This window comes from Schistosoma mansoni, chromosome W (assembly GCF_000237925.1).
Source record: "Schistosoma mansoni strain Puerto Rico chromosome W, complete genome".
NCBI lineage: Eukaryota > Metazoa > Platyhelminthes > Trematoda > Strigeidida > Schistosomatidae > Schistosoma > Schistosoma mansoni.
In genome coordinates, this window is record NC_031502.1 from 48,656,666 (window position 1) to 48,684,433 (window position 27,768).

A 27,768-nucleotide genomic window follows, 5' to 3' on the forward strand; every position below is an offset into this window, starting at 1 on the left:
TTGTTTACACATTGAATGTTTACAAGTTATTTGTTTGAATACAATATTAGTGACGTAAACAATTTAATCAACAATATATATCATATATACAATATGTAAACATAATAATTTTATTGATAGATGATTAGAAGTGATAGATAGAAAGAAATTAAATCTTAGCCTTCTACTAATTGCCATTCATTAGTACACAAATAAAGGAGGCTTAATTAACTATATAAACTAACACATTATCAGTTACAATATGCGATGAAAGCAACACTAAACTGTATTGAATAATAACTTGCAAAGTTAAATAATATCTAATCATTTAGATAATAATGACTACTAAAATATCAAATGATACGTTGATCTGTTTGACAAGATTAATAAATCCAATCTGTTTTAAGATTTGTTCTTGATATTCGCTCCTGTTCCATTTCTTAGAAAGGAAACAATTGGTGATAACTTAGTGAAGATTAAAACATAGATCGGAAACTTGTGAATGATCGCTATAAACCAACCAGCTATCGATTGAATACGCTATTAATCTAAGTTGTTCAGCTTACTAGTGATACACTAAATCCCACCTTAGTTAGTCTGAAGTGACTGGCTAGTGGGATAAATTCACTTCCATAGTGACTAATTCAGAGAAAATTGACTGTAATCCCTTCATTTTCATGTTTGAGTAACCCTAGTCTTTTTTTCAGATATAAATTCATAACCTGTGAGTAACTTTCTGAACATGTAGTCTAACTTTAAAGTATCAAATATAGTATTTGGTTGACTGGTTACTTGATCTCTTTATCAAATCAAACTTCATCAAAAACGTTCAGAGTCATTATTGATGTTTCTCTGTATATGTTAATAAATAGATGCTCATCAATAATAACTGCTTGTGGCTTAGTAGTTATGTTATCTAAGATACTCATAATAAGCCTTACATAAAAAATTATGCATCATATTGTATCTAATTATTGTATTCTTTTACCTATAATTCTTGAAAATCTGTTATCTCATAGATTCCAAATTGTTATTCCTGAAATTTAAACATATATTTAAAAGTAGTCTAATAAATTTATACGATGTATTGGTTTCAATACTACGAAAGCTACCATCCAGAAGATACAGGTGTTTATTAACAGTTTTCTACGCAAAATAGTACGGAACCGTTGGCCAGACACTATCAGCAACAATTTACTGTGGGAGATAACAAACCAGATTCCAGTGGAGGAAGAAATCAGGAAGAAGCGCTGGAAGTGGATAGGACACATATTGAGGAAATCCCCTAACTGTATCACAAGACAAGCCCTCACATGGAATCCTGAAGGCCAAAGAAGAAGAGGAAGACCAAAAATCACATTACGCCGAGAAATGGAGACTGACATGAGAAGAATGAACAAAAATTTGATAGAAGTAGAAAGGAAGGCCCATGACAGAGTAGGTTGGAGAATGGTGGTCGTCGACCTATGCTCCATTGGGAGTAACAGGCGTAATTAAAGCAAAGTAAAAAATTGGTTTCAATTAGATTAACATCTGCTAAATGTTGCGTATACATAGATAAACCAGCATAAAACGGAGAAATAATGTCATTGTTGATTGATCTTTTAAAATATTTTCATAAACCCTAATGTAATTAGATTTTATGCTTGAAAATTTTTTTAGAAAATTCGAAATGACAATGCTCAAATTATATTATAGTTCAATAATCAAACAGCATAATGGATATGAGGAAACTATTGTATAGACATTATTGTATACCTTTTTTCTTCTCCTTTACAAACTTCTACACTTAGTCTAACCTATTTTCAAAATAATCAACTGTTCAATAAATTGGTTCATTTAGGGGGGGGGACAGGGACTTTATTTATACTAATCTATTCAAAGAAAATATTAAATATGAATAATGTTTTATCTGTTCTATTTGATTAATCAAGTATACAGTATTAAATGGTTCAACTATACGAAGTAATTTATAAATTGTAACTACCTTCTATTAATTAAACAGACAGTTAACGCCTTAAATTAGTTTATTGAAAATCTATTTCGTTTTACTTACTTTATTTAAGGTCAATTATAAATCATTATGGTATCATAAAGATAAATTTTGATTAGAAAATTGGGATGGATTTCTTAATAAACTAAGCATTAAATTTACAGAATAGTGAATAACTGTAACAACTTAGTACGGAGTATCTCAGCGGTGTAAATATATAAAAACATGATCTCCGATACAATACAATTTGCACCAATCGAATTACAATTGACGGAGAAGCTTTGGAGGATGTGAAAACATTTACATATCTGGGCAACATCAATGATGAACGCGGTGGATCTGACGCAGATGTGAGGGCGAGGATCGGCAAAGCGAGAGCAACATATTTACAACTGAAGAACATCTGGAACTCAAAACAATTGTTAACCAACACCAAGATCAGAATTTTCAATACAAATGTCAAAACAGTTCTACTGTATGTATGGGCGGAGACGTGAAAAACTGCGAAAGCCATCATCCAGAAGATACAGGTGTTTATTAACAGTTGTCTACGCAAGATAATTCGGATCCGATGGCCAGATACTATCAGCAATATTCTACTGTGGGAGAGAACAAACCAGATTCCATCCAGCGGAGGAAGAAATCAGGAAGAATTGCTGGAAGTGGATAGGACACACATTGAAGAAAGCACCCAACTGCATCACAAGGCAAGCCCTCACATAGAATCCTCAAACCCAAAATAGAAAAGGAAGACCAATGAACACATTATGCCGAGAAATGGAGACAGACATGAGAAGAATGAACAAAAATTGTATAGAAGTAGAAAGGAAGGCCTAGGACAGACTGGATTAGAGAATGCTGGTGGGCGGCCTATGCTCCATTGGGAGTAATAGGCGTAAGTAAGTAAGTAAATGGAAAAATCAACACAGAATCGTCAGGTTTTTGTATTGAATACAATACCATACAACCATTCACTTAGAATTCAGTAGTCAATATGTGATAGATACAATTTACGAATTCACTTAAAATCTCTATAAATATGCAAATAAATATAAAATATTACTTAAGCTTTCAATATAACTCATCTCTATAAAGAAGAAAATATTCATATCAATATTGTAATCCTAAATGTATTTAGGGGAACAATTCAATTTAAAATAAAATTTTCTGAATGATTTATCTCATTCAGAAAGCCATAATTCTGTTTATTTTGAATCGTAGAAGATCGTTCAAGAGACAATTGTAAAGTAGATCCAAAACTTGGTAACCTAAATTCTTTATTCAAAATTCACTATTCCTTCTTAATTCTTGAACATAATAAATACCATATTATCTTTTCTCAATAGAAATTTTCAAGTTATCAAGACACAACTAATCAGCTTCGTTGTAGTTCATTAGGCACATTAACAGTTAGTTACGTTAATTATCTACTTGAACCAATGTACACGTTAATTATCTACGAGTGTATAAATATAAATTCAATGTATCTTCATCTTAATTCTTACATTTATTATCATTATCGACTTATAACCAGTCAGTTACATAATATACTAAATACTTTTTATCCGTAAAACGTTTATTTTTCACCCGGATGGTCGATAATTTCGATAATCTACTCCCTAATTTTAATCAAAAATGCCTCTTGATGACGTTATACTAGTTCATCACTAATGTGAAGAGACTTGACTCCATGATCTGTTAAGATTTGTAATTTGTAATTTGCATATTATATTGAAAATATATTATGAGATTAACATCTATCATTAAAACGGTCCTGTTATAACGGAAAAAGTACTAGAAAAGTTAAAACTCTCGGCACTATTTTTTTGGGGATTATAATTATTTATATCTTTGTTGTATAAAAAGTAAATAACTTTATTGTTACATTTCTATGTTCCTCTTATTGTAAGCTTTCGGTGGACCAGTAGACTGTCGTTATATGTTTTACTATTCCCTAATTATTGCTGGCTAATTAAGTATTGTTTGCTCCACCATCTACTACTTTTGGTGTGACTGTACTGAAAGTGTGATTTCTTATTTAGTGTGTTGCGTGGTTACACATTTCCAGTTTATAACTGTATGGGTTTTAAGTCATGAATCGAATTAGACACAGAAGTGAACTAATCCGCCTCCTACGATTGTCCTTTGATTAGTTGCTCGGTTAGAAGAGGCTATAGGACTCATACGCGTTAAGAGTTCGATAGTTTTTCACTACTCAGTGTCCTAATACATAAATTAGGTCACCAGTCCAGCTGGCAATACAACGCGTGTCAGCTATTACAATCTCTATCTATAACGAATCAGATATTTTCCCACAAATATAAATACTAATAATCTTGGAGTAGTAATAACACTTTATCTCTATTTATGAATATATAAAACATGTTTTAACGAATCTTACTGACATTTGTATGCTAAATATATATTGCTTATTTTCAACATGTTAACCTCTATTGCCCTATTTCTATGTTTACGGTTTTTGGTTATTCATAATCTGTAGCTGGAGTATGAAACAATTAGTTTTCGTTTGCTTATTGTAAAAGCAAGAATCTTGATCATTGTACCATTTAACTTAAGACTAAATAATAAGAAGAATATAAACAAACGTTAATGTCATTCGCAATACAAATAAAATATTCTATGTTAAAAATTTGTACCATCAAACAATTAATTCACTATGTACAAAGATGGATAATGGCTAGCAGTGAAATCGACGACGTACGTTTCGTCATATTTTCGACTCGTGGGCTGGATGTACCTGCATCTCAGAGTTGATGTTCACTTTGTGACTCGAAACCAGTACCTTTCGCTTCAAACGCTATCGCGTTATCCACTCAGCGACTGAGTCCTGATAGCCACTTGCTTGTGTAATGGGGTAAAGTATAAATTCACTTAGTATTGTTTGTTTGAATCTTCCCATTGATGATTCGTACTGCAATTGATCAGTCTCTTATTGACATCTGTGCATACTGTATGTATTGCCTCCATCTTTGCTTTTAATGCTTGTGAATTAAACCTATATCGAGGCAATACGCACAGGATGCACATATGCCAATAAAAGACTGATCAATTGCAGTACTAAACACCAATGGGAAGATTCAAACAAACAATACTAAGTGAATGATTCACTATGTAAGAATATGGTTCATACATTCATTCAGTATTAGATTATGAATGTGTATTATTGAATGACGATGATAGAATTAAACACTTGTTGAGTATACTATAATTTTTTCATTCAGTATTCAATTAATTTATAGTATAAATTATTTTTCAATAAAACACTAGTTTATTCTGTTTGATACTTTTGATCTTTTCCCTATTGATTATGACAATTGAGAAATGGACAAGAACTTTTTTGAATTCATTGACTTTCCCACTTAGCATAAAAACAAACAAACGAAGATTAGTGAAGAATAATATGAATTCATTTTACTTCGTTAGGTTCTTGTCAGCTGGTTACAACTTATAATATTTTTTTAAGATCAAACCTATTACAGATATTGATATACTTATACATACAAGGGTGATTAAAGATGAATATATGTATGATGATATAGTGATATGCAGCAGATATTTCCATGGCTAACCTGAAAAAAACCAAGCTCAAAGGAACAATGACTGAAATGATATATTATTCGAGGGAGGGAATCTAGTGTTGATATTCGTCTAAGGTAAATTAACGTCCCATATACGTGTAAAAAGTGAAAGGACTGTTATAACAAGAAACCCTAGCGTTATAACAAGTATCCTACCTTTATAACAGTTATTCGTCATCAATCTTTATTCTTGCTATCTTTAAGATAAAAAAGAGGAGAACTATGTGTATAAAATAAAAACAATATTTAGTGCATAATCAAAAGGTCATAGCTTTTTATTTTGTGCAAAGATATTCATTGATTATCTATAATCATTATTAATTTATCCTGACCTATTAAATGTCAATGAATGTTATTCCCTCTAAATTAAAACAAATAAAACCATTTATTTATTTCAATAAATTCTAGACAATGAAGTATAAATAATTATAATTCTATAATTTAGTAACAAAAAGGAATCCCACAATAGGACAAAACGGCCGTCCAGTACTTCCAGGTTTTCCATGGTGGTCTAGTTTCAATTGACTTATGATTTCAACTATATAAAAATATAATACATATTGATGATAATTGAATACTATAGTGTAATTTATTGTTTTAATCAATCATCTTTTCTTTATAAAAGTATTATTTTACATTTAAAGCAATTAGTCCCTTTGATAAATTTCAATAGTGTATTAAGAAGATGAAGATTATCAGAATTATGTGATATATTAGCGCAATACATCCCGAATAATCTGATCACACATATACTTGTTAAGAATATTTATATATAAAAATAATAGGTCAACTAGACTAGAAATGGGTATTAAGAGGAGACAAGGATAATAAGAAAATAATGTTAAAGTAATTCGAAACCTCATCACTCCGGATAATAAGCTAATATTACCAGAGTAGGTGATCAGATTGTTCGAAATGTGTTGCGCTAATACACCACATAATTCTGATAATCTTCGTCTTCTTAATACACTATTGTACATTACCTTTGTACGTACAATCTTAAAGTTAACTTCCATCATGTATTAATATCACGTGAATAAGCTATGATAATTAAGAAACATCAGATATTTCTTTAGCCTTTGTTTAGGATTTACAATGAGCATTTACAGAATATTCTATAAGAGATTAAAGAAAGAAGCTTCCTTTGGGTCAAGTTAACCTTAGATCACTGTGTGAAAATTCAATAATCTATGTTTCCATCTTTAATTAATCCATGAAGCAGCTTGATCATTATTCAGTAATCAAAGATAAAAACTAAATTCACACTAAATATTTCTCATAAAGCTTTCATTATTAATAATAATACCAATCATATCCTACTCATTAATGACTAGCATTGAAATAAATTTGAGTAGTCCAAGTAGAACCATAATGACTAGATAATTTTCATTTTTTTGAAACTAGATCAATAACTTACCAGTACCCTGGTTAGCGTTTTTTTAGTGAGTTAACTTTTCTACGGGATGGAGTCGCTAACCCAACCCTCCTCCTTTACTTGGGACCGGTAGTAACTCTAGAAGAGCTACAGGCGGAGCCACATTGCAACTTGATCGATAGCATTCGATCAGCACTAAAGACGGACTTGACACGCATGACATTGATCACCACCCAGTGATCAATCGATTGTGATTACATCTCAGTCCTACAGGAGGTCGGTCGCGGCCCGAATAGCTCAGTGGTAACGTCTCTGACTGCGAAGCTGAGTGACACAGGATCGAATCCGTCAGGGAGCACCCGTTCCCTTAAGATTGCAGGTACACCTTGCTGACGAGTGCCAATTAACTTACCAATACCATTTGATAATGTTTTATTACAGTCCCAATTGATTATAGTTGAAAATATAAAGGAACAAAATTTACATCGGAAGTCTAAAAGTAACACATTCACTAGGAGACTTGAAAATAATTGAAAAAAGATTTTTAGTTTAAAATATCCGCTACTGAAATAAATATGATGCAACTTTATGTTTGAACAAAGCTAAAATGTTCTGAATTAGTATATAACAGTTATAATTTACTCTTTGTTTTTTTTATGGCTTTTTAATGACTATTAGTATACAATTGAATTATTCAACGTATTCCTCATTTTTAATAGATCTTAAAGAGAAAAATAAACATACAACAAATAATTATTTTAATAGTTAAGATCATGAGTCAATTGAAGCTAGACCACCATTGAAAACCTGGATGCACTGAACGGCCGTTTCGCCTTAATGTGGGACTCCTCAGAAGTACGCGTCCACGATCGCGCCTCGCGCGCGAGACTGATAGGTCCTGGGTTCGAATCTCACGAGGCGGGATCGTAGATGCGCACTGCTGAGGAGTCCCACATTAAGGCGAAACGGCCGTACAGTGATTCCAGGTTTTCCATGGTGGTCTAGCTTTAAATGAACTATATATGAAACAGAGTTTAAATTTATCCTCTTATACTGTGATGCAAGATGATTAAACTAGTTATATATTCTCTGTAAAATATGAAGGTTAATCACGAATTCATAAACTTCCAAAATACAACTTAGATGAAAATAGTTTTCATTTTATATTTGCAGAAAAGAAAAAAACGTACCATTACTAAAAACTTTACATTGTGTTAATAAACTGTTTACAGTGTGTTTATGCAATTAAGTATGTGTTATGAGAAAACATATAAAAAAATCCATTCAACCACCCTATTGAATACTGAATACTGGTCTTTAAAATCTATAAACTAACACAAACTTATCAGTATAGGGTTTCGCAGATTGTTAAGTTTTGATTGTGATCATGAATTGATCAACGTTAGACCACCATTGAGACCTGAAAGCACTGGACACCATCTTAGTGGTCTAGAGGTTAGGCGTTCTCGAGTGAGACTGAAGGTCCTGGGCTTGAATCCTCCGTGCGGGATCGTGGATGCGCACTGCTCACCAGTCTCATACTAGAACAAAACGGCCGTCTAGTGCTTCCAGGTTTTAACTGTGGTCTAACATTGGTCGATTCATGATCTCAATTAAAACGAACTTATTAAATATTTCCACAATTATTCACTTATAAACAAGCGCTTATTTTATTAATAACTTTAGATATTAAATTATTTCTCTTAATTAAAAGTTAGTAGATAGGTATTCAACTATTTTGTTTTGCCGATCATCCTTAACTTAACTTGTTATGAAAGAAAATCGACTTTTATTCGGTGGATTAATGACTTATGAATAAAAGTGGCATCCAGTGATCATCATTTATTGAACAATTTAAATAATGAAATAATGAACTTTTCCAATTGATTACAAAGAATTTATCTACAATTCATCATTTCAATCAATTTCTAAGTGTTCATGATTTTTGATTTATTTCAAAATGGATTGTTTATAGACTGAAAGTGAAATCATGGAAACTGTAGCTAGTTACCATATAGTTATTTTGTTCAATTCAATGTCCATATATATAAATTGGATTAAAAGTTATTTATTTATATAAATCATAAAGTGATATTTGGGAGTTTTCTGTGGAGAATTTTTCATATATATAGTTCATATATAGAGTTCAAATCATGAGTCAATTGAAGCTAGACCACCATGGAAAGCCTGGAAACACTGGACGGCCGTTTCGTCCTATTGTGAGACTCCTCAGCAGTGATATTTGTAGATGATCTACGTTAGTTTGTAAAGTTGTTAAAAGTTTCTCTTACCTATGAACTAAAATTTTGTGCACTTTGTTATGAATCTTTTTATAAGTGAATGACTGTTCTTTAATACTACTTGAGATTAGAAGTGCGAGTAGTATTTAATACTGTTTGATAACTTTTAAATTCATTCTTGATTATTTAATCTTCTGACTAACATGTAATTAACAATCATTATTATGTGAATGATAGCAGTAATTTCACAGTATGTATATTTTAAAATACTACATCGGTTGATCAGTGATTCTGTTTCTTGAGATTCATTCAGTTGGATAGTTTATGTATTTATTCCACAAGTATTTGATGATATAGTCATCCTTCTGGGAAACATTATCAGAGCCTATTTCAAGTAGAAGTGAGCATTTTGATCATTCTACACATTTTAAATCAATTCGTTCTGAAGACCTTATTTCTGAGTGGATATTTTCTCAGGTTTTGCTATGTCTTTGTCTTCTCGTTGGTTATTTTTAATCAGTTAGCCTAAGGCCATATGCTTGTTTAAGTAAATTACATAACCGGTTGCCTTATTCACTTCACTAATTTTATTAACCAATTGAACTGTCACAACAAGGATCAGTAAAAACTTTTTAAATCCAATTTTTGACTTTAGTCCTTATAGTTAGTCAGCATTTGACGACGCTTATTGATAAAGTACACCTATTACATTGGAAATACATGAAATTTGATTTTGGCCATCATATAGGTCATTTGAATTTAATTAAAGCTCCGACAAGTTATTCCTTATGCATATAAAGTTTTGTACGTCAGTGAATATAAAACAACAACTTGCCAATAAAACTCTATTTTCTAGTTAAATGTAATAAATCAATTTACGTTACTTACACGTATTCGATCAAACACTGTTGTCAACGGTCGTGCGCACTAACTTTGTAGCTTAAAGGAGAGAAAACAGTAAAAAAAAAATAGTACGTACCAAAGCTAAATAAAACAATCTAGAATCACTAATAGTCAAACTTTAAACTAACGACAAACCTAGTTAAATAAATTCTATAAAATAACACACCTATGCCCAAAATATTCGGACACAGAATAAGTATAATTAATTGATGAAAACAATAATATACTTGTAAGTGACAAAACTGTACAAGCAACCCTTCAACTACTGAAGTTAACATTCATTCAAAAATAAAGTCCATGTCTATTTGATACAACGCACCTAAAACTGTTTACTTATGTTAAGTGTATAGACTCTTTTTAGTGTCTGCTATTTCTGGTATGTACAGATTTGATTGTTCATGACAAAAGGTGTAACCTTCTAATAGTTTAATTTCGAGTTCCTGTACATTTTATTGTATATAATCATTAAAAATAGGTCGCCGTTTTTCAATCTCACATATTTTTATCATGATTAGATTTGAAGCCTAAAAAATAAATTTATCTTGATTTAGTAGTTGATGTTTCAATTGAATGTCCGGCGCTCTAACCGGGTAGGTGGACACGGAAAGTTCACCCGGGGGAGTTGGAAAACCCTGATTCCAAACCAATGGTGCACGTGGGCTCCAGAGTCCTGAGGGAACAAATGGCGTATGAATCAATCGTTGGTCACCAACTACCATGGGATTGCATCTCTTCACGATGCTGTGGATCAGACCATTAGGTCAAAGGCTCCAGGTGTGGCCCCCTAAGAAAACCGCCTGCTTCAGTTTGGGCATCCAGACAGTATCACAGCCCTCACACAAATCAAATGAGATTTGTGTGGCGCATATATATATCTGGTTTCAATTGAAAGGTCATCTGCTAAATAATACACCTTCCATTAATGTTTGCATATTGATGAAATCGCATATTTATTAAGTATATGGTGATAGCTAATTTTCTACTTTAATAAACTTTATCCCTGCCAAGAAAAAGACACAATTCATCAATGAAGTAACATGTGACCAGTAGAATCCCAATAAATAATTTCATTGATTTTTGTTTGAATAATTACAATCACCCAATTTTAAGACTGTGAAGGTCACTATCGCCAATGGACTATTGATTATTAATCTTTTCAAACACAAATGTGTAAATATAGTTACACGTGCATACGCCCACATTTTTATGGGGAAACAAAATCATAAACTTTCTTCACTTCTGTATACCTCTATAAATAACCACAGCTAGTATATGTATATGGTGAAATATTAGTGAATATATGTTCTCGGAAGATAATTCTTCCCCACCTACGCATTGTAACCAATGGGACAGTTAAATTTATGTATAGGAACTAAAAAAAATTTAAAAAATAAAAGTAAACTGTGAAAATATGAAATTACAAGAAAATATCGTAGTAACACAAGGTGAAAAAATTGATCAATAGTCAGCATTTATAGCACTAAAATAACCTATTCATAAACAGAAATAATATGATCATTAATTTAATCCGTCATAAATTCCCTTATACAGAATAGGGTTAAATATTTCATGCTAGTCTCCACACAAAAATGATCCGAATGAATAAAACTGTTAGATCTTCATTGTTTGACCTTCGATGATACTTATATATTATTCGGACACTAATCAATCAAAATGTTTATTTGATAAATACCTTGATAATGTCTAATATGTATAATTTTGGAAATGTTTATGTAGTTTTCTAAGAAGAGATGAATAGATAAATATGTTAGCTTAGTTTTCCAACTTCAAACTTTAATTTATTTTGTAAAATCAGGCAAATTTTATTTAAAGAATATTAGATCAAAGATGAATTAATGAAAATGCATTATATATAGTTGAAATCATGAGTCAATAGAAGTTAGACCACCATGAAAAACCTGGAAGCACTGGACGGACGTTTCGTTCTATTGTGGGTCACCTCAGCAGTGCGCGTCCACGATCCCGCCTAGTGAGATTCGAACCCAGGACATATCAGTCTCGCGCGCGAGCGCTTCACCTGTAGACCACTGAGCTGGCCGGCATCCAACGGTGGTAATGTCTAACTTCATCCAATCCACGAAATTGAGCAACCGTTCACCATTTGTCTTCATTGAATTGATATCTCCCAACAGACCTGGTTGAACCGCACTGGATACTGCCGTCCAGTGCTTCCAGGTTTTCCATAGTGGTCTAGCTTAAATCGACTCATGATTTCAACTATGCAAATACTGAAATCCCCACTTAACCCCTTCTGAAAATGTATTAACCGCTGGTTTTCATGAAGATATTCTGCAGTGTAGTTATATATCTGCACAAAATACTATTCATAATTACTTATTGTACAATAAGTAAAGGGGATTCATTGTACATGCAAAAAACAATTCACATGACGATGATGATGATACTAATACCTTCAAAATAGTTAAGAGACAACAAACCGGAAATTTAGCTTTGTAGATGGTATGCTCAACAAACCTAGTCTTTTTATCCCATGTAATCATTATTCGCTTTGATCAAAACAAACTAAAAAATTTCATTCATCTTTTATTCTTATTTTATACAATTCCCTTGACTTTCACTCGCCGAATTCCGATTTCACCATGTATTTATGCATTCATTATTTTTTTTATTATTATGATTATGATTATCTATAGCATTATTCCTGATTTCCAATGTTTTGTTATTCGTTCTAGTTCAAAGTTGTTTGCAACCTAGAAAATGCATTCAAAACGGAATAAAATTGTGTTTTCCTTCAAATTGATAAATACTAGATCACAGGTTCAATAGTATTCTTAAAGAAGCATTTCTTTAAAAATTATGATCTATACTTTATTGTGGTTTTTTAGCTATCTATAGGATAAGCTGTCCAGCTTTACTTTTTTTGAAGCATACTATACGAATCCAAATTTAGATTTTTCCGGTCAGTTATTTCAATATTTTATCATTCTATCATATGTAGCATCATTATCTCCCTCTTCTATTCCAAGGAAAACACTATAAATATATTTGTACTACATTAGTTAAAGTTAGTTGGACTGAGAGTAAAGAACACTATCACATTTAAATGATATAATAAACCAGTCTATTATCAAGTAGCAATTGTGTTTTATGGAAACTATGTAGGAAATGTTCATTTATGTATTTTGTATGCCTCACATGTAAATCCTGTGTTCAATGGTTTATTATTTCCTATTTATTAATAATGCATAATCAAAGATATATTGTAGCAAACTGGAACATAAGTGGGGACAATTAAATGTATTAGAATACAAAATTACAGAATCACTTGGTAAAATCTAGGAACCATACATTAAATACTTCATTTGCGAAATGTCTATCAATCGTCTCAGACTTCATCGTTCATTCACTTCCACAGCAATCATTCTCTGTTCTCGTTCTCTTTTCTTCCATCTTCTTAACCTTCTGCCTTCAGGCATTTTACTTTCGTTTGATGATACATACTACTTATATCTATAGATATCGGTAGCACACATCACAATATTAATTGAGATTGGAATTTATGAGATTTTTCAGTTGATTTACAGATAAATATAAAACGTTCTTACCTTCATCAAACTGAGTATATTGGGTAAAGTATTTTTTTCATAGTTGAAATCATGAGTCAGTTGAAGCTAAACCATCATGGAAAACCTGGAAGCATCGGACGGTCGTTTCGTCCTACTATGGGACTCCTCAGCAGTGCGCATCCACGATCCCGCACTCGCGAGATTCGAACCCAGGACCTACCAGTATCGAGCCGGAGCCCTTAACCGATAGACCACTGAGCCAGTGCTTCCAGGTTTTCCATGGTGATCTAGCTTCAATTGACTCATGATTTCAACTATGAAAATACTAAATTCTCTACAAAACCCCCTCTGATCTAAAATATTTTTCACAGAAATCATAATTATTAATGTAATGTCTTCGAAAGATATGAGGTTTTAGTCAGTCTCCCTTAAAATCATTATTCAATATTAAGTTACATAATTGAACAAACTTCCACTTAAAGATAATAATCAAGTTTTTATTCTCTTTCCACTTTCGTTTTTATCCAGAATGAGCTCAAATGAAATTTATAACTACCCAATATGACTAAAATATGAAGAATTATTACTTGCTTCATTCATAAAGGAGCTGATTAAAATACTCATAGTCTGAATTGATATTTCAAAGACCTACTTCGTTTAAACGTCTTTTTAAAAAGATGGGCAATATTTGTAGATCAGGAAGAAGATTTTAGAAATGTTAAGTTCATTGAATTAGATGGTATAGTTGTTTGGAAGCTTTCATTTTGTTTTTAAGCAACATTATCAGAGCATAATTAAAAATGAATTGAATTTATAGGATTTCTGTATTTATGACTTGCAGATTGTTTTGGCAACATAAATTTTGATCAGTTATCTCCATAAATATTTTGTCATTATTTGCCAATTTTTTTTAACTGTTTCCTTCACTGTGTTGATCTTCAATCTTGATGTTATTTATCATTTTTCTTAATGGCTGATTAATTCAAGATATCTGTTGATTGATGAGTCTGTGTCGATGATATTGTCTAGAACAACAATACAATCTTCCTGACTAAACCGTTTACATTAGTAAATATAACACCTCCAAAAGTTCTTCAAGCAAGTTAATCAGATAGAGAGAAAATATTGTAGACAACACTAGTTCAAAAGTGATAAGCGAATAACTTATTTCAATTACATCTTCATAAACTTCAATTCTATTACATGAGGGCATTGTTTCTTCTAAAGAAAATCACCAATCTCATATTTTAATCTCTTTTTCTGCATGTTTGAGAATTAGAATAAAAAGACTTTATCGATCTATTAATTTTATGTACTTTTTTGGGATATGAATACAATTTTGAGTGAAGAAGTGGCTTACATTAAGTCACGAAACATCAGAAATACATTTTTTTACTCATTGGGTTATAACGATAAAATATGTTTATTATTTACAATGTTGAGTGGTTTGAATTCAAATTATTGGCGATTGAAACTTAGAAATGTTTAAGCAAGAAATGATTTGTTCTCTTATCTCAGCCTATTTAGGTCATTTCTAATCCATTTTTTCCTGTTTGAGGTTATATTCATTGACTGCTGACTAGTAATCAATGTCATGTTCATCTAGTCTACAGCTCTGATCAAGTTATATGAATCAGGTTGAAACGTGGATACTAGTCTGAATGAATCACATGCATTGTGTTTTGTTGATATTAACGTGATCAAGCGGTGGCAGGAAATCCTGAACCTATGTTTCGTGCTAGTTAGTACTATTGGGGATTGCCACTCTCAGGGAAGACACGATCCCTTGTTGCCCAGTGTCACAGCCTTGGATGTTACAACTGAGTTATTTGATCTATGAATGACGTCTTATAATAGCAAGATACTTACGATTACTAATTAGAACTAAAGATTAGACAAACATGATAACGACTGTCTTGGTTATGAGTTCGAAGAAGTCCTGAACCTAGATCAAAGGTTATCTATCAACTACCTTTAACCACATTAATAATAATGTAGGTGATATTACAGCTTACTATTCTTTTTAACACTTTGATAGCAATCTCTTTTTACAATTTCGGTTACCTTTTTCTAATTATTTGACCATTTTATTTAGTTGAGTTTTGCTGAACCATACATTGATTATCTTAATAAGTAAATATGTAGTAAGGTGTTTTGAGTAAATACATCCTACCTTCTTTAAATTAACTACGTTTGTAAATTTTTGGATAGAAGTCATTGTTTTACTAAAAGAATTAACGTCAAATAAATGGTTGTGTTAATAATAAAAGGATTCATAAAATCATTAATGTACTAAGAACTAATAAGAACACTAACGATCCCGCCTCGCGAGATTCAATTGCGAATGCGCACGACTGATGTATCCCACAATAGAATGAAACGGCCGTCCAGTGCTTCCAGGTTTCCCATGGTAGTCTAGCTTCAATTGACTTATGATCTCAACTATATAAAATTACTAAAATCTCCACAAAATCCCCTTCTGATATTCTGAGTTTATTTTTAGTTATTTTTCTTTTCTTAATTTATATATATGAGAAGTTGTAGTATACTACTTAATACCCATTGAGTATTCTCTGATGTTTAATAGCTTTTCAGATTATATATTTGAAATTCACTTTTCATTATATTTTTTAGAAAAAATGGTTATTAATTATTTATTTACTAATAAAAATTCACTATTTTTCATTGCTTATTGATTTTTTCATTTAATTTTAGTTAACTTCCAATTATTCAAATGGATATCTATCAAATAAAAATTTTGGAAGTAATGTTTCAAGTCCATCAGCACAGTATAATTCAACAAAGCCATTGGGAACATCTTATCCAAATTTTGGCACAAGTTATACATCAGATATTTATGGTTCTAGAAAACTTCGTGCAAGTTCTGTAACTGGTAAAAACGATATTAATGATTATACATATGGTTCTGGACGTCTATCAAATAGTGGAACAGATTATTCATCAAATTTTTCAAGTTTCTCAAGTGGTCGTTATCCCAGTGGATCTATATCATCATCACGAGATTCTGGATCTGTAAAGGATTATAATAATTTATCTAAATCAACTGGTAATTATCATCGACCATCAGTTAGTAGTTTATCTTCTTCAATTGTTAAAGAAGAAGATGAAATAGATGAATCAAATAATAATAGTTCAACAAAGTATATCGTTGTTACAAGTAGAGCTACTTCTACTGAAGAAAGTTCTCAATACAGAAACAAATTAACTAGTATATCGACGACAAAAACAGAAAAAACAGAAATTAAAATGCCTCGTCCAGTTAATATACATAATTATACACAAACTGGTGATGATATAATTCTACCCCCGACTAAAGTTTCATCTCCCTTGCCTAATGGAGAAAAAGTTAATGGTCCTCGACGTATAAACATCGGTGGACGATACCTAAGACAATTATCAGGTAATGAAGACGACACACAAAGTCCTAAACCTGGTCGTGGTGGGTGGAGAGAGTCTGTTTACGGTGTTGATTACCTAAACATATCACGTGCACAAACTCAACCACCAACTTCACCAAGCCCAGCTACTAATAACATTACACGTAATGAACAAAAACGTATAGAACGTGAAAAAATGCTTGAAGAAGATTGGAAAAAACAAATTCAACTAGAAATAGAACGCGAAAATCGTCGTCTACGTCAGTTAGAACGTAAAGCTAAATGGGAAAAAGATGAGATAAAAAATCGTGAATTGGAAGAAGAAATCAAACGTAGAAAACAAATTGCTGCAAGTTTGGCTGAAAAAGAAGCTAATTACAAGTCAGATTTTCATGCACAACAAAATAAAGACCATCAGTCTGCACAAAAATTGCCAATAGCTATAAAGTTTGAGACGATTATCTCTCAGGATCCAATACAAAAAGTTAATAGTTGGCGTCAGCAGAATTCTCTACAGGAAGCTGATCCTCCACATGCTGGTGAAATGGATAATTCACAGCTATGGGATATGCCACCGAAAACCCCTAGTTCCGATATTGTAAAACTACGATCGCAAAATAGGCAGCCGAGTGGAAAATCTGATGCGGTAAGATATTCTCGAGATTCAGAGGCTACTTTACGTCAAGACACACTCACATCCTCAGGTAACAGTGCACCAATATATGAGAACGGGATATCAAATAGACGCCGAAGTTCTGCAATGTCAGCTTCTTACTTTTCAAAGCATACAGACATTGATGATATATTAAAAGACAGTGTTTCATCGAAGCAAGGCAGGAAAACATCTAAAGATATGCCTAATGATATTGGTAAACGAAAAGATTACTATGCAGATGGAAGTGGTGATTCTGACGATGATCAATGTAAAATCGTATATAAATCATGGAAAGCTAAAGAAGCTTTTCAAAAAATGCCTACTGAAATACAAAATTTATTAATGAAAAGTCATAAACGACAAATTACTATCCCAATGTTATTGAATGTTTGTCATAATAAAAATCATGATAGAAAATTTACAGATTTAGAAGAGAAAAATTTTCGTGGTTATCGTACTATGGATGAATTATTAATTGAATCTGGAATTGATGTTAAAAAAGTAAGTCATGAGTTTTATTTTTTGATAATCTAAGCTCTTATTACATGAAATCATTCGGTAAATAGTCAGTTCAACGACTAATCAATATCTGATATCATGTTCTAATCGTTGAAACCAACTGAAATTTGACGGTTTATCTGGATTCATATCACTTGAAGTAAAATAGGATAAGGTTTATATTGAATTACGCTTTAATGTTTCGGTTCATTGATCAGTTTTACTAAATTCTATAGTCAACTATCAATGAATAACACTATTCTGTATTTAGATGTAATAAGAACTAACATTCCAAAAAAACATTATTATACAATACTTATAATAGTGTATTAATCAGATAATTAAATTTACTCACAACTTTCACCCTATTTTCATTTGACTTGACTCAAAATGAGTATCTGTACCAAGTGGGTATTTTTTAAAGATTCTATACCTGGAGATATCGTAGTGTCGGTTGCTATGTTAAGCACGTATATCTTATTCTAGCTTCTGGATAGGCCAATTTATTCATTCTTGAGTCACGTTTTGACCTTGTTAATTATTCACTTATCAACCTGGGCTGTTTTTATATCAGCGTATGTATGTGCACTTATTCTATTCATCCCATGTCTGTAACTTATTTTTACCTGGCTGTAAATATTGATTAACGCTTGGTTAAAGGGAGTTGGCTCATGTGCTTTCTTTACCGCGCATTATTTCGCTTCGCCCTCTTCCTATTCGCTTCATCCCTCTCATTCCCTGTCGAGATCAGTGAATGTACAGAATATATGTATTCAAAAATCTACTCTCGTATTCAACTTATTCCGTTACTAACGCGATTTAATACCATGAAATATACGAGGATAGCCAGGATATGTATTTAGACAACAATCATTCAATAACAATCAATCATACGATCTAATTGGGGTCAGATCCCGAATCAATAAAATTTATACAAATTAATCTTATCAGAATAAAGAGACAAAAATAAATCCTATATAATAATATTTTTAAAATATCCTCAATGCATCATTAAATAGTTCGTTCTAAGCCCTCTCTAGCTGGCGATTGCTTGATGATTAATATACCCGACCTTCAGCTATGGCACCATATGTTTGAATTCTGCCTAATTCATACCCTGAAATATATAGCTCAAACTCTATTACACCAGCATGTGTACACATTTTCATTAAACTAAATGGAAATTCTATTTCTCATGAATACTTTTATGATTTTTTTCTATTCCAACCACATTTCTCAATGTTGACTTCGTGGACGTTCTTAAATTTTAATTAAATGTTCCATTCATAAGTTTTTGTTATGAATTATCTGGTTAACATATATAGGTTCTATCACTTTACAATAACCTACAATGCTAGCAATAGTAGTAATCATTTCTTCTCAATAAGTTAGAGGGTTTTGAATTCTAGTGATATGTTTAATAAACCAACTAAAATAAACCCCCCATCTTGTATGTTTTATTGATAAGACGTTACTTAATGCATCATCGTAAAAGAAAAAATGTACTTCCAAGTAAGCATTGATTTCAGTTGTAGTCAAACCAGATTATACCTAGTGTTCTTTAAGTGTTTTTTAACAGAACATACATGTCAGAAGGTTTTTTTGTGGAGATTAAGTATTTGCATAGTTGAAAGAGAAAAAACCCCTTCTGATTATAATCATATGCTCACTAGTGACTGACTTCAAGAGATAATTCTTGGAGTTCTAGTGAGAAGCAGTGACCAGTGGAGTTCAACCAGGTCTTTTGTGAGATTGGAACTCACTGAAGACAATTGTTGAACGGTTGCTCAACTTCGTGGATTGGTTGAAGTTAGACATTAACACCGTTGGATACCGGCCGGCTCAGTGGTCTACAGGTTAAGCGCTCGCGTGCGAGACTGGTAGGTCCTGGATTTGAATCCCACGAGGCGACGTCGTCGATGCGCACTGCTGAGGAGTCCCACAATAAGACGAGTTGGCCGTCCAGTGCTTCCAGGTTCTCCCTGGTGGTCTAGCTTTAAATGACTCATGCTTTCAACTAGAACATACATGTGTTTGAAAATAGGAGAGAAGAGTTATTTAGACTATATTAATGACTTCTTAATAATGTTAACTCAACTGCTGTTTATTAAATTGAAGTCAGAATATTAATAACTTGTAATGAGACTTTATCGGTCAAGATTTTTAATTCTTGATACTTCATGACAAATTTGGTAGTCTTAGTAAATACTACTTCTGATTTATTCAATTGAATAGATTATGGCTTTCTAAACTGTAATTTGATTAATACGATTTAATCCAAGTCACCTAGACGAAGTAACATTTTGCAAAATTATCATTATTTACATAAGTCAATGTAACATGTATAGGTTGTTAACAGTATGTCCTTAACTTATTCACTAGAAAATGCAATACATAACATGAAAACATTAAAACTACTTGGAAATAAAAAGGAAAGACTAAATCATTTAAAATGTTTCCATTCAACTAAATCTTACGACTTGCATAAAGGTCACCTATTGTGACATTTTCAAGGGTACACCAACAGTGAATCATAAGAAGGATACTTTTTTCTATAAAAAAAATGAAATTAGGCAACTATGTGAATAATAATTCTTGATTTAAAAAGAACAGGCGACATAATTGTATACAAGAAATGTATATTTTTCCTAACCAGTTTCTATGATATTTATATGAATAAACAAAATCACGTACGGAGTAATACAAAATGTTTACCTTAGTATTTACTGTTTATCATTTCTAGTTTATTTTCTGAAAGGTAAAACACACAACTTTCAATTATTGAAAATTGCATAAATCCGAAAAAAAGAAATCAATTTATGCATGTTGTAAACGAACGAATAGGCTAAATATTTAAATTTGGTAGTTTTGGCATTTAATTTACAATAGTAATCTTATAAGTTCTAAATAACTCTTGTATGCCCTACTTTGCTGACAAAACAATATTTTTTACTTCATATGTGTACGGAGAAACCGGTAGTCGGCACTCCAATATCTATACAATGATTTACTTTGATTAAGCAATTAGTTTGTGTTCAGTTAACCAACATTCGTTTAAATCACAAATGGAATGTATTGTGTGCACATCTACACAATTTTATGTCACTTAACATTCTGATAATAGAAAACCAAAAAATGATCAATTAAGCTGACTTTCTTCTGTAAAAATCCTCAGGAGTGGATTTATTAGGAATCAGTACTTTTCTAACTTATTTCCAACTCTGAGAGCTAAAAACAGAAATAAGCTATTTCAATAGAATCATCAGTTTAGGAGTTAACAACATAAAGAGTAACGCAAAAATCTGAAGCTAATCATTAGCTAGTAGTCAAACCAAAAGTTGCACACTAATTTTCAACTAGCTTTCGATTATGTTCAGTCCTAATGAAAGAAGGGGTTGAACGAAATACTTATATCGTCTAACATAATTCAAAAATACCGATTCAGTATGTCTGGATAAATAAATGGAAAACTAACCTACACTAACAAAATCTTGTATGATAATATTTCCTTTTCTCAACAATGACAACAAATTGTTACAGTAAACATCAAGAAAGAAAATGACGATCGGAGCGAACGGATGAAAAGTTGATGCAAAAAACGTGAAAAGACAAAAGTCCAAAAACAAAAGATAGACTGGATGACAGTGGGTGAGGCGAGCAAAGATGAAGGAAAAATAGTAGCAATAATAATAGTGGGAGGATATGAGACAGGCATCATGTACGGGTGTTCCAGATGAAAGATGGTGACCCACAGGTCCATACGTGATGTTTGAGCCTCCTCTTAAAGCTTTTCATTGAGTGGGCTGTGGCTGGGTTGTCTGTGAGGCACTCAAGGTTGGACTGGCTCATAATGAAACAAAGTATCGTCTTGTTTGGGTATTGGATCTTTGATACACCATTCTTTGTAAGGTCACTCGTGAATAACAGCATTGGTGTTAAGGTGACAAGTAGTTCTTGACATGTTGCACGTCATTATCATATCACGTACTCTCCTGCAAATTAGCGAGAATAACGTAAGGGGTGAGGTCGGTATTTAAAGGATTTATCTCTTAACTATTTGGCCCACTTTGTAGTGCGTCTCTGTTGTTGTTGCAATGGGCTCCTGTTCCTGGAAATGAGGTGCAGCAAAGTTGTGAGTCTCCAGAGGTGGATGGATGTAGGTCTTGAATATTATTAAAAAGATCTTAAGATTCAACTTGCATATTCGTCTTTGGATAAAGTAAACCGCATTGTGCCTCACAATGGAGTATATAGACCTTTATAGAATCCATCATTTCTGACAGTCTGGAGTGTACCAGAAGTGCAGTAAAAGCGCATAGAATATTAGATCCTTCCTATCGCTTTTCTTAAAAATTAGAGAGAGGACTGACGAGTTCAACTCCTTCTGCAACTACCTAGAGTTCAGGAAGTATTGGAACAAGTCACTTTTTAGACGGAAAAGAACTTCTGCTCATTATTTCATACGACGAAGTATATGTTATGCCATCCTGGTGACTTGCCGGACCTATAATTTATCAACATCTTCAGTACCAGTCATGGTGTTATTTGTCAATCGCCCCACTTTACTGTTGCTATTGGAGAATATATTTAACTTCTTTGACTCTGTATCTGAGTTGTTCGTCCGTCGAAGAGCGTCTTAAGGACCTTGGATGCTTAACCGTTTTCAAGGTTGTTGTCTTGAGTTTCCTTAAATACAAAAACTACCTGGTTCACGCTAACCCTCAAGGACATAAGCAAATTCAGGTGCACCAGATATGACTGTAGTTTCACGACTAGATATGCTTGAAAAAATCTCCTATCCTTTCTTACACATATATTACACTTGTATCGTAAAGTTATTTATACGTCATGGTTGGAATCCTTCGATTAGATCCACCATCAACTCCGGCCATTCCTTTCTGCCCTAAGTAGTTGCTCGGTGTCCCATTTCAGCCAAGATGTTCTCTCATACGTATCGTGCAGCACCTGCGTAACATTTACCCGGATGACTTCGTGAACGATGGGCTTTATGATCTTCTGGAACTCGTCAACTGAAAGTCTTGATCATTCATTGAGCCGCAAAAACGTGTTTAAGATGTTCTTCAATAGCTTTGTAGCCTCCACAGTTGTAGCGAACGTAGTGAGCATTCTCGCTCGCCTACAGTATCTCGCTTTTGATTAAGTTAAATATGACTGCGCCGTGGTTGCCACTTCCTGTTAGTGTTTGGAAGTGGACATCCTCGACCAGAACCTAATCACTTGATACCAAGTATTCTTGAAGGTTTCCTGTTATTACCTACCCTGTGAAGTCGTCTACACGTCAAGTCAAGCCTGGGCTTTTGATGGCTGGAATGGATTGTGTCACATCCTTAAAACTCAGTGATAGGCTGTTGAATTCACCGACCATGAGCACCAAGTTATACCCCAAGTGCCGTGATTATGACATCACATCGAGTACCCTACCCTTTTGTGTTTTTATACGTAGGAAGACGGCGTATTCCTCCAACTAAGTTCTTCGTACTGATGTATAAAAGTGGATCCAGCAATACTCTGTTAGCTGTATTACTTTGGTACCAAGAAGTGTAGCTACTTGAACCGGCTGCCGATTTATATAACTTTTCAGCCTCATGTCTTCTATTTCTTGTTAAATCTGAATATTGTTGTCCTCGGTACGCTCACTTTACCTTTCATGACGATGAAAGTGAACTAAAGTCCAGCTCTAACTTGTATCCTCATCTCTTGTCTAAGACATATACGTTTGACCCCGCCTGTTTCATTCGTGAATCCCCTTACGCTTCTGTATAGGCAGTTCGACCAGTTTTATGAAAACTATCCGGTACAAAGATTTCCGTTGTATGGCTAATTCTGCCAGTGTAACTATGAGTCGGTCCCCTGTGTCACGAGTAGTTGATCGATGCGAACCTACATTGGTATATGCTTTATTCCTTTGTAGGATTATAGACTAGTTTGATATTGGTACACTTATCTTGGCTCCTATCCCATTATTACAGATTCGTAATGATGTGACTTCCTAATTTGTAAGATCCTACGTGGAAGTCACATCACTGTCTATGCTGATTCGTCCTATTTTGAAAATCAGCAGTATGATGTTTATCACTTCTGAAGAACAAGTTAAGGCTGGGGGAAGAGTAGCATTTATAATGTGACAAGGAATAAGTGACACAGTAACCAAGCCTGAGTGGCCTAGCAATGCCATTTCAATTGTACGTTCTTACGTTAACCGTCTTTTATATCGAACCCTAATATCTGAGGAACCTTCAATCTCTGCATTCAGCAACAATAAAGGGGGTTCTTCTGCCACACCTGAAGTGGTAAGGATCATATTGGACTGATTTACATTTTTCTCTATTTCCCTCCAAACCCATCCGACACAGTTTAGCTGCAATCACAAACCTAAATAAAAAAATCAAGAGAGGTCAAAACAAAGAATCCATTGTATTGCATTTATCGCAGAGAAATACTATATTGTGGTCTTTTGAACTTAAAGAAGACTTTTAAAGTTAGTAGTTAGTAGAACTCGTCTAAAAGAAAAGAACAGCTCACTCTTTCGAACTAAGTGATTTCTATGATAAACGAAGAAAACTCACCTTTAGATGCTTCCTGCTTGTACGATTCCTAAAATCCTGCACTGGAGAATAACTTAAGTAGCTAAACTTATATGTCCAAAGAAATGGAAGGAACTAGTCTGAATTGACATGTAAGTCAAAGATACAAATATATAAGTTATATTTTTTAAGTTGAGCGTGATTCTGTCAAACCAGCCGTCACCTTAGGTACTTCCAGTTTATCATAAGCATATTAACGATATTTTCCTGGCCACATAGAGCTTACAACTATACAGGAAATACCAAGGACTTTTGTTTCGAGAATTAGTCGATACTTAACTAATGCCTAAAAGCAGAAAACTAGAAGATTCACAGAAACGTCCTTACTGTTATAAATTAAATACTCATAATGGTACTTTAAACCCTTCTGGGTGGTAAATTCCTCACATTTTTCTTTCCTACTTTATAAGCCTTCTAAGTTTAAATGTTCAATGGTTTAGTTCCTACACAAATAAAGACAGAATGTAATGTTTCGGACTGAACGAGAAGAAACACAAACACAACCTCACTCCTAGGACCTGAGTTGGAAAATGAAAAGATCACATCACGCATAAATGATCATCCATCAGCTTCTTGCAACTTGTTCTGCTCAAGCCCCATTCCAGGATGAGGCGTGTATAATAAACAGCTTTCAGCTGTGGATTGCCTTTTGTCGCCAAATCGTGTCCTATAGGTGTCGATCACAACCACTTGCTCACCATTACCTAAGAATGTTACTAGCAAATAGTGAGGCGATCAACTAAGAAGTGGCACAACGAGATAAAGATGCTTGATTCGGTTGTTCAATCGCCAACTGTTTTGAACCGTGTGACAAAATGAGATAAGCGTCATCAACTCAGTGGTGCCCTTATTTTACAGACCCGTCACCTGACTTCATTGTCATCGTATGATGACATCGAAAAAGTATAAATATCCCGCTTAACCTCGTACATATTCGTTTAGTCAACTGGCACCCGTAAATAAAGGAATAAAACAAGCCAAATTCGAGAATAGATTTCAGGTAGGTATGTTCCATATTTCTGTTTACATAGGCAAACAGTAGTAGAAAAGAGGAAAAATGCGCAAACTGGATTTAGAAAAGTGTGACTCAACATTTACAGTTGGGCAGAAAAACAAGGTAAAGAAATTTGGCTTACACGTTTGCTAGTGTAAATACAATGAAGGTTAAAATCGAATAACACGGTCAACCATGTGTGCAAACAGTTACTCAGGAAGACAAGGTCATTACATCTGTTTAGGAGTTAGAGTAATCTACATATCGTGTTATATTTTCAGATGCTGCAATTTCACGCCTATAAACTAGCGACATCTACGGGCTGAGTGTCCCGTTTAACTTGTGACTATAAATGTACTTAAAACGAATCAAGGTACTTTTAGTTACATAACCTAAAAGTTTTTTAACCACTCTCTGAGGGTTATTATTCCAATCGTTGATAATCCGAAGAAAAAATTATAAGCTAAGTGAAATTTGGCTGTTTCAAGCCTTATGTACCAGCCTTTCTCACAAATTTGACGTTTGAGATAGGAAGGTGAAAGAAGACATTTCAGAAGTGTTCATGAATGAGCAATCTTGGTTTTATGGTCATGTCATCTTTTATCCCTCAGCGTGCTAAAGAGGACAGAAATGGTTTAGATATACACTTTACATATGGGGCCTCAGGAATTACACGGTTCGATCTGATTCTGACTCTTTGGACCTTTTCCAATAATCTAATATTCCTTCTAAACAAGCCCTAAAACCGACTCACAAGTAGTGACCCGCTGTTTTCAGATTTTGATCATTGATAACTCGTAGTTCACTGAATCAATACAGAGAATAACATGACGTTATTTCACATCTATGCATTAGCGCCCTGATATATAAATTGCAATGTGATATGACCGGATAAAAAAGCAAAATAAAATTTTGACTCGTGGTTTTTGATCAACATTACTTATGTCCTTTTCAATTCAATATGACGACTACTCAGAGTGATATTTTTTTGTTTTTCAATGTGGTATCTTATTGCACATGATATTCGTTTCTTTGAGTATGATATTTATCCAAGATATCAAATTATTTGGACTAAATTAACGCGAACTATGCTCAGCATGAAACGAAGCATGTGATTTGTTATAACTCAGTGTATTTTTCACATACATGACTTTTTCTTAATTAACAATCCAATTGGCATACAAAGCAATAAATAAACGATTGTATTTTCGTCTTTGTGTGAATCATCCCTTGTATTAGTTTCGGTGTTATTACTTTGCGTTATGAGATTTGTAGTGGTTCTTTCAAGTATAGGCAACAAGAGACGCGTACACAACCAATGACTAAGGATTCTACTCGACACACACTGATTTGGAGAATATCCAACATCTGATATAATGACATCAGAAATGTGACCAGAATTCCACTCATTTGGAACATGTTTATCATATTCATTAGCAATATCACATCAACACAGGTTATTTGAAGATAAAAAGCAAATGAAAAGAGTAACGTCCAAATCTGCCTAGTCTTCTGCATGTTATTCGTCAAATAACGCGGGTGTTTCACTGAAACCAGTTACTAATTTTGTTTATGATCCTGAAAACTGAATCATAATAAACGTCTGGTACAACAGATATGAAGATCTACGCAAAATCGAACTGGCTAATCTAGACAATGTTACAAGAATTCGTGCTCTTCTCAAAGAGTTAGGATCAAATGAACATGTCAAATATACGAATTCTAATCCACCAATATCGTCTAGAGATATCAATTCTGACGACACAGTCAGCATCCTTCAAAAGATGTTTGGTAAACAATCGTCTCTAGTCATTATCCGTTACTGCCGTTTGAAATTATCCAAAGAGCCTACTGATGGTTTCCCACTTATGCTGATAAGGTGACTCGGGCATGTAAACTTATAAACCTGGGTTCACTAACTCAAGACCATTCAAATGTTTAATTTTTGCCTGCGGATTCCAGTCGCCATTTGATTCTGAAA

General features: G+C 33.3%; 1 protein-coding gene across 1 annotated transcript; it reads left to right on the top strand.

Annotated features, from left to right (window-relative positions):
- Positions 1 to 12,567: 12,567 nt before the first annotated feature.
- Positions 12,568 to 26,530, top strand: Smp_161100 (hypothetical protein; the record flags this gene model as incomplete). The annotated part of the gene is made up of 3 exons (XM_018789979.1): positions 12,568 to 12,570; positions 16,353 to 18,191; positions 26,399 to 26,530. 3 exons carry the CDS (start codon positions 12,568 to 12,570, stop codon positions 26,528 to 26,530), a joined length of 1,974 nt encoding a protein of 657 aa, XP_018655368.1.
- Positions 26,531 to 27,768: the final 1,238 nt, after the last annotated feature.